The 9,674-nt window shown below is 37.8% G+C and overlaps 1 protein-coding gene across 1 annotated transcript; it reads right to left on the bottom strand.

Moving 5' to 3' along the window:
• Nucleotides 1-1,167: 1,167 nt before the first annotated feature.
• On the bottom strand, nt 1,168-9,515 carry desi1a (desumoylating isopeptidase 1a). The gene is made up of 6 exons (XM_074655297.1): nt 9,324-9,515; nt 8,797-8,818; nt 8,258-8,327; nt 6,173-6,282; nt 5,948-6,070; nt 1,168-4,380 (listed from the first exon to the last, which is right to left on the bottom strand). Exons 1-6 carry the CDS (start codon nt 9,412-9,414, stop codon nt 4,290-4,292), a joined length of 507 nt encoding a protein of 168 aa, XP_074511398.1. The 5' UTR covers nt 9,415-9,515; the 3' UTR covers nt 1,168-4,289.
• Nucleotides 9,516-9,674: the final 159 nt, after the last annotated feature.

Genomic DNA, 9,674 nt, shown 5'->3' with positions numbered 1-9,674 from the left:
ACATGGGAGAAGTTTCACTTGGTTGCAATCTGCAACCTCACCACTAGATGCCGCCAGATCCCACACACTGCACCTTTAAATAACTTTGAAAACAGCCAGAAGCTATTAGAAATGGTCAAAAATAACACCAAACATTGTCAAATTTGCAGTCAATGGCTTTATGTGTAGGTAGATTTACAAAAAAAAAAATATTACACAAACAATACAAACAATATGCATAAACATATATACTGTAGTTAGATCACTTAAATAGGGAATAACATCCATCACTATCTGTTGCAATTTCACATTACAGGTAGCAGCCAGCAACAACACATAATCAGAGCAACAAAGGGTGACTTGTGCAGTAATACATTTCAGTGGTCTGGTTAGCATGTCACTTAGTTGGTTAGCAGAAGGCAAAAATAACAGATCCATCTGAGCCTTCTAGCCTCTTGAAGGGGAATCAACCTAAAAGTAGCCAAGTACTTACAAATATCAGGTTTTTGAAATAAAGTTTTGAAATGCTTGCACACCAAATATTTATCTGCGGGTGCGCAAGAGAAATGATCAAGTGATGGTGACTGCTTGGAAGTTAAAATGTTTGTGAGGTTTATTTATTGCAGGAGAACACAAAGAGAGTTAATGCTGGTTTAGTCATTCGTTGAGATTTCTTGTTTTTCTGTGCTTCTTCGATCCTTCGTCGTTCTGTTCAGGCTCATGAGGTTCAATATGGTTCATGTGTGTAACACTGTCTTAATCAGACCCTAATGTATGTCATGGCAGAGTGCAGTGTATAATGCACTGAGATTATAGGCTGTGAGTGTAACTAGATCCAGATGTTGTTTAATCTGGAATATTTACATTTCCTACAATTTCCTACAGTTTCCTACATAATTTAGTTGAGGGTTCCTTACTACTTCAAACCCCTTTCACCTCATTTGTGTAAGATTTCTGAACCTTCACACAGTAAACTAACTAGCAGATTTGAATGCAGACTGCACAGGGAGTTACCATATGTGCAATATGATAACCAACAGCGTGACTGTAGCCAAGCAGAGGGAAATGAAGGCACAGAGGTGTGTCGTATATCCAACACACTCCGGTGGCTGTTAAAGGACTCGAGCAGGTTATTGAGTTGACAGTACAGGACACTGGCCTGCATATGGTCACATCTACTATAAAAAAAATATGTGGATGAGCAGTTGTTTAGAATTATCCACATGGCAACAAAGAACTGTAAAATAAAATGTATCTATGATCAGCATCTCCCTTTGGAGCTGGTAACACAGGCCAAGAGGCATAACTTATGTCACATAACAGGGCTGTTGTGCAGTTCACTTTCAATTATATCAGAGAGAAGATTTAACATTTACATTCTGACCAAGAAGAATGTTTTTGTTTTCAAAAACCTTTAAACCAGGATTGTCTGGAAAATGCACTTTTTGTAATCAACGTTGCCATTTACAAAAGTATACGTAGGAATAACAGAATTTACAATGAACTGATCCCAGTCCTGCTATAGAGACATACACTCAACATGTACTTATATCACCTATAATCTTATAACCTCAGCGTAGGTTAGGCATCAATCACCTGCTGTATGGCATATCACAAATGATGTGACAAATGGAATAATAATGTACTAGGGATGCACGATATATATCGGACCGATAAATTATCGGACGACAATGGGAAATTTATATTATTATGTATTATTCCTATAATGAAATTATAACCAATAAATCATCTGCCGATAATGCAAAGCCAAATAGCCTTAATTTACTTAACAAGCGCAGCATCTACACACTTTGATACAGTAGGAGGCGTTATGCACGTTTAAAGTTGGTTTGCGATCCGCCAATTTACACGTGTATTGAGTACACATTGATATGTCTGATTTGACAGATTATGTCAAAATATTTAATTTGAGTTCTTGGCCAAAATGCTCTATAAAAGCCAAAGTATGTGTGTGAAGATGTTTGATGTTCTTTAGTAGAAAACATAAATGAATATTTGAAGAGTCAGAACTGTTGTTTGTTTTTGTTGTGTTAACAATAGGGATGTCAGTTAGATTTGGTTAGATCAGAGCTATGGAATATTAAGTCATCCACCTCAGGTGTGCATAAGAAACTAAAGTTTATGAGATTAAAGATTATGAAAATACAAAAATGTGAAATTATCGGTTATCTCATTGGTCAGCCATGTAAAAGCAGGTAATTATTGGTTATCGGCTGAAACAAATCTTTATCGTGCATCTCTATAATGTACAGTTGAATTCAACAGAAACAGTAAAGACAAATATTAAAGGTAAAAAATTATCACTGATGGGATTTTAACTACAGGCTAGCAAATAACAAAAAAACAATCATAAATGTGCAAAATAAAATATGATTGACATTTAAAAAAAAAAAACTCTCCAACCCTTTTGCTCTTATTTTCCATCAACCTGCGTTCATTGAATTGAATATATTAAACATATCTATATTTAAAATTGTACACTCAGATTAATTCCATTGTAGTCAGCAGCAGATGATTCTCACTGCAGAAACCATGTGGGAAACCGGATATGTAGGTAATAATGTAAAAAAAAAAAAATTCTCGTTAAATAACTCAGCTGAAGAAATAAAATCTATTTAAAAAAAACATTGCAACACCAAAATGGAAAAAAAACCTACAAGTTCCAACATACATAAAAGTAAAGGAGCATTTGGTACCTTAGTACAAAAGTTAAAGTACTAAAATGCACTAATGTGCAAGAGGTATTTTAATGTTGTAGGTGGTTTAATTACAGCCATCAGGTACATTTAGTGGATTAAAAAGTGCAATATGTCTACAGTGAAATGTAAAAGTATAAATTCTTGCAAAATGTAAATTAGGGGGGTTGCGATATACCGGTATTGACGGTTACCGTGATATTTAAAATTAAATATTGATATTGTGTTAAAAATACACATATAATAATAATATTCTGTGAATAATCCAGCGCATCTTAAATCATTTTATATACACAGTTACAGGTTACAGACTCTCTCTCTACTTCCCTACTTTGAGTGTAATCCATTTGCCAAAAAAGAGACAAAACGCATAATAAACAAAGTTAAAGATGAATTTGACTGATGCTGCAGCTGCACCCGATTCTACAAATACCAGCTTATTTAATGTGCGTTATCAGTCGTTATAAGCCTCATAGATGTGGGACAGTAGGGCCCTGCTACACCTTCACGCGTTGTCAAACTGAATGAAATGTTACGTTTTGAACACAAACAAAACAGCTTGTTTAGGTGTAGGCAACAAAACCACTTAGTTAAATTTAGGGGATTAGAGTGATTGTGTTTTGGCTTAAAATAACTATGTTTGAAAAGTGAAAGTGAAACTTAAGGTTGTGAACACAAAGACAAACAACACGATATTGGTTTCACACGGTCTCCTGGGTGAAAGTGCCCCCTACTTCCACCCCATATGGAGTTTCACACTGTCTATACTACAGCGCCTGACTTCTGTTTTCACTCCTGTCATAATTATTACGGTCACTAGAGGTCGCGTTCGTCTTCTTTTATTCCTTTTTTCGGTGATAACCCATGTGAATCGATGATAAAAACCTACTAGTGGGTGTAGCAGGCTCCTTCTGACCCACATCTATGAGGCTTATTATCACTGAGAATGCTCGTTTAATGCCCTGACAACAGTCTAACCGGCGGGATAGCTATTTTTTAATTTTTAATTTTCTATAGATATCGTGACAATAATATTATGGTGAATTCTTTCGGCCACGATAATCGTGTAGTGAAAATCTGATATTGTGACAGCCCTAATGTAAATGGTAAATTATGTTGCAGTGCGCCAAATCTAAATAAACTTAAATTACATTTCACTTCTGAAAAAGCTTAATTGGACATTTGTTTTTCCATAGCATTATTTATAAGAAGGCAACATTCATCAAAGTCAGCTTTTAGTGTTGGAAAGTGCTGGTAAACCCAAAATCCCATCTGTGTTTTGTAAGTACACATCAGTACATTGAATTTGATGCCAGACACACCCTCACACTTCATGAAGAGGTCTGTGAGTTCCCCCTAAGTGGTATTTAGCATCAACCAACTAGATTTTAAGGAGGAAATTATATGTAAATTATTCATTTTAAGGATTCAGTGGTCAGTTAGCAGTTATAGCTTCTAAAATAGCCATTAACTTCAATGCTAGAGTGTAATTTATTTACAGAAAGAAAGAAGAAAGAAGGACAATTAGTTTGACTGTCTGACTACAATAAAAGTGACCTGATGAGCACTCTGTGACTCTGCTGCTCTTTCAGGTTACGCGTTTCGTCCCCCGTTAATGACGTTACCTCCTGGAGGGGCGATGTGGATAGAGTCCAGAATGGGCCGCAGAATCTGGCCGAACGGTCTGGAGATGGAAGGAAGAGAGTTGATATTTTAAATTGAATCATAACACAGTGGTTGCACTAACTTAAACCCTAGTCATATGTCACGTAAGGGATAATGTACAGCGAGCCTGTCATTGTTGTGAAAGAATCCCCGACAGGGTGATGCTGCACCCCGACGCAAATTAAAGGGGTCTCTCATCGCCCTGAGGAGGATTCTTTTACAACAATGACCCGCTAGCTGTACATTATCCCCCTTATTACACGGCTACTTACTTAAGAAATCAATATTTTGACACAAAAACGGTCCGCCAGAGTCCGACATCAGAACTGCAGCCATAGCAACGGTCCGCTATACATAGCAACGGTCCGCTATACATAGCAACGGTCTATTATAAAGAAATTACAGACCGCAGAACGCCGTGATTGACCAATCACAATCGAGTATTCAACACAGCTGTGTAATAATACAAATTAATAGACTGTTTCTGCTTTTGTCTTCCAGTGGGATTAACAAGTATTTTTATACAAGGTCTTTCCACTTAAAGGTGCAGTGTGTAGGATTTGGTGGCATCTAGTGGTGTGGTTTTAGATTGCAACCAACTGAGTACCCCGCCGCTTTCTAAGACTGTGATAACGTGTGCCATCGAGAGCAAAACTGTGGTAACGCCGTTTGCCTTTCTCAGAGGCAGATTGACACAGACATATAGAATAAATTGTTCACGTCATAATAATCCACACGTTTCATGATTTTGTCACACGTCATTAGAAATCCCAGTGTACCTGAGGGTAGAGAAGCATTAGCAGTAGCTTTTAAAGTGGCAGTAGGCAGACTATTTTTGGCATCATTGGGCAAAAATTCCATAATAACCTTTCAGCTTATTGTAATTCAAGTGTTCTGAGAGAAAACTAGACTTCTGCACCTCCTCATGGCTCTGTTTTCAGGCTTTAAAAAATCTAGCCAGGAGACTTTGGCCAATCACAGGTCATTTCAGACAGAGAGCGTTCCTATTGGCTGTTCATTCAACGGAGGCAGCTGTCAAATCACTCGCAAACTCTGATCAAACGGTCAAACAAGGCATCGCTGATCAAATATGAATCAATTTTCTGTTACTGTAATGTCTATTTCTCGCCTCAAATGTTTTCAGAAACATTTTGTAGTATACGGTTTAGATGTAAAATGAGAAAGTTTGCTCCGGCTGGTGGGCGGTGCTTGGTCTTTCTTCAACTGATCTCAACATGGCTGCCGGGTCACAAACTTTCTCATTTTACAGCTAAACAGTTCACTACAAGATTTGATGAGAGAAATGGGCATTACAGTAACAGAATAGTGATTCATATTTGATCAGCGCTGCCTAGTTTGACTCTTTGATCGGAGTTTGCGAGTGATTGACAGCTGCTCAGAGACAGCAGGCACCAGCTATGTATATAGTGACCGTTTTATAAAAATAACTTTTTTTAATCAGATTTGCTCCAATCCTACCTACTGCTGCTTTAAGTGCAAAGCTAGCACTACTAATTTCGAAACAGGCAAATACCACAGACTTGACTGAAGTCGTTTGCAGCTGACAGACGGAGCTTCTCACTCACGTGGAGAGGATTTCCGATGGAAGGTCGGTGATGTAGGACGGGATGGACCTGCCTGTCATAAACTGAGCCACCTCGTTGGTGAAGGTGTTGCAGTTGTGCTCAAACAGACGATACCTGTCACCTCTGAACCAAGAAGAGAGTTTATGCATCAGATGACAGCTTTCATGCATTGCTTGTGTCATTCTTTTTTCTTTTTTTTTGCGTGAGAGATAACAGCTATTCAACCTGTATGTGTTTTCTCCCAGGGATGAGAGGTAATCCATGAAGATCTCCTCAGATACTTCCGTCTCGCCCAGCTCTACCACGGTGTCTGGAGGACCCAGCATCGTCCCGCCCTGACAGAAACACAGCAGACAAACGAAAAACGTCTCACAACATTTACATATGAGAGTTTTGAACAGTGTCACTAATATTTCATTGGTCCAACAGTTAAAAGAAAGATACTCTATGCCTGTAGTGTTTGGGGTGTTTCTCTGATTTGCGTGGGTGATTGCTAAAAGGTAGATTACACATCAAGGGAAGATACTTGCAGCACAGTTGGAAAGATGTTGGACGACAGAAGAAATGTTCAGCTATCAGGTTTTGTTCAGTCCTCTGAATTACAGAGCAAGAGTGTCTTTCTAGATCTGCCATTTTGCACAATCATTAAAAAAGAAATGAACGAGGCTAACGTACCAGTTGCAGACTTTTTTTGCTGCCTGTTACCATTAACAGTGATTGTTAAAGGATAAAGCTGTCGATATTCTGTATTTTTTTATTTTATCTATTTCTATATTTTATTTATTTATATCTTTTTATATTCTATATTTTTCTTGAAAAGACCAATATTTATTCTACTAATAAGTATTGTCTGTGTAGCCAAAGGCAATGAGCCACTCTGTCGAGTGACAAGTTCCTTCATTACAATGAACGTGGGCGCTGTAGTTCACTTTGAGTCAATCCCACATACACTGTCGTGCTGCCAGAAATACTCACTAACACACCAAATGCGTCTTAATCCACGGCTGGTTGGATAAAAACTACACTGCCCAGTTGGTTAGGAAATTATACTTATCTATTTTTAAAAATGAAACTACAGTATATATTTGTGACACAGACATGGAGGGAAGTCAAAAAAAGTGTTGTTGACAGGCTAATTAATGCATTGCGGGTTTTGGTCTTTGTGATGGGGTTTGTAGTAGAACTGTCAATCGATTCAAATATTGAATCACTTTTAATTCCATGATTGTCCATAGTTAATCACGATTAATCACAAATTAATCACACATTTTTCTATCTGTTCAAAATGGACCTTAAAGGGAGATTTGTAAAGTATTTAATACTCTTATCAACATGGAGTGGGCAAATATGCTGCTTTATGCAAATATATGTATATATTCATTATTGCAAATCAATTAAAAACACAAAACAATGACAAATATTGTCCAGAAACCCTCACAGGTACTGCATTTAGCATAAAAAAATATGCTGAAATCATAACATGGCAAACTGCAGCCCAACAGGCAACAACAGCTGTTAGTGTGTCAGTGTGCTGACTTGACTATGACTTGCCCCAAACTGCATGTGATTATCATAAAGTGGGCATGTCTGTAAAGGGGAGACTCGTGGGTACCCATAGAACTAATTTTCATTCTCATATCTTGAGGTCAGAGGTCAAGGGACCTGTTTGAAAATAGGTCATGCCAGTTTTTCCTCGCCAAAATTTAGCATACGTTTTTCTAGTTTCATATGATGGCAGTATCTTCACTCTAGCTTTAAATCTGAGCCTGCTACAACCTAAAAATCACAAGTTGCATTAAAGAAATTAGTGACGTCAAAACAAATTTGCGTTAACGGATAATTATCGCGTTAAATTTGACAGCCCTAGTTTGTAGACAATGAGAAAGAAAATAGAATACTCTAGACTCTGAGAAATGCAGAAACTGGAGTAGAAATAATTCAGGCAGATTTAAAATGTCATCACAAAATAACAGCTTAGTAACAGTATGTGAATTACTCATTTTGGTGATATTGACTACATGCCTTCTAGCAGTTGGCGACATCTCAAACCAATTAAAGCTGATATTAAGTCTTAAGCACAAGACAACATTTTAATACAGCTTTTATAAACACAGAGACCAATTGGATCTTTAGATGTTTAGTTTTAGCACTACTGTGTGGAACACATAATCTGAGTGACAGGGATCAAACCAAGATCTGTTGGGGTATTAATAAGTCTCTCTGTTGTAACTCTTGCGTCACATGCATTTCCTTCATGAGCTTGTTAGATGAGACTTGTGAAAGGAGTCAGTCCCCTTGTTACAGACTCACCGGCGAACAGCTGGAGATCCCCTCCCCTCCGAAGAAGAACTCATCACCGTATGCCACTATGGCTGTGTGCCTGGAAGAAAAGCACAACACAAGAGGTAAATTCAGGTCAGAACAATATTACCTGGATTTATTTAAAAATGTAACTCAGTGTCTCTTTACCAAATAACAAGCCACTAATTTAATAACTCAATCATTGCACAGAAAATCCAGCCTTGAATAGATAGATCCATACTTAAGCAATGTGTGATGTGTTTATTTTTGTGGTCTATCCTCAACTCACCTTATGCTTCACATTATTATTTACTAAATGTTCTGAAATTACTTAAGGCTATATGCAAAATGCAATCCAAAACAAATAAGCACTGAATAACAAAACGAGGACAAGATAAGACACATTGCCAGTAGCTATATAGCCTATCTGCTCTGGGATCATAGATGGGTCACTGCAGCAGCAGAAGCAATGTTTTCATGACTCATAAGGTCAATCTTTTAGGTCCCAAGCAAGCCAGCTGTCAGAGTAACAGAAAGGAGATTCATACCATATACCATCCAGTTGTTTTCCTGTAACAAAAAAAAGGGGAAAAGAAGTGAGAAGAAGGATGATGTAGTCATATTATTTCTTTATATTAATCTTGTCTCTAGGTGGAGGCTTCAGATAAGCCCAGTGGGTTTTGTGCCTCTTCCTGCACTGTATATTATTCATTGATTTGTTTTCTTATGTTGTATAGTCTTAAATTGTGCAAAACAAATAAACAATAAACAATGATCTTCTGTGCAAAGCAGCTCTGTGGAGCTGTAACTTATACAAGTGTAGCAGTTTGTCATCCCCCAAATAAAGAACCATTCCCGAGGAGCACAAATCGGTCACCCTTGACAGTATATTTTCAAAATAAATGCATTAAAAAAAAAATAACAGAATGTAAGATCAGTACATTGCACGTTAACAACCTGCACAAAAGCGACTTTACATTGCAAGCCAGAGAAAACATCTCCACCCGAGCATTTGTTATTATCACTTATTTGTCCCCAAGGCCAAGCAGGCTGCATCGGATCGCTGTGTACTTACCTAACATGATGGGACTGAGGCTGCGAGCCATTCCTCTCGATAGATCATAAATATAGAGTTGAACATTGTATCGCGTATTATGTGAATCCATAATGTAAAACCACAAAATAGCTTTATTTATGTTCCTGTTGGCTCGCTATAAGCGACGGACATTTAACAGTACAGCTGACTGGGAGGCTCTCTGTGAATTATGTCATCACGTTCTAAGAATGCGTGGTACACTTCCGATTCCGCCGCCTTCAAAATAAAACACTTTATCGAGACGCGTCGACGATACACCGTGAGTTTTCTTGAGAAATAGATTTATTTTGAAATCAAAACTGTACATCCTCCTGTTTTTACCCGTCGCCG

The sequence above is a fragment of the Sebastes fasciatus genome, chromosome 13 (assembly GCF_043250625.1).
Source record: "Sebastes fasciatus isolate fSebFas1 chromosome 13, fSebFas1.pri, whole genome shotgun sequence".
NCBI lineage: Eukaryota > Metazoa > Chordata > Actinopteri > Perciformes > Sebastidae > Sebastes > Sebastes fasciatus.
Note: the sequence above shows the minus strand (reverse complement) of the source record. Positions and strands in the feature narration are given on the sequence as shown.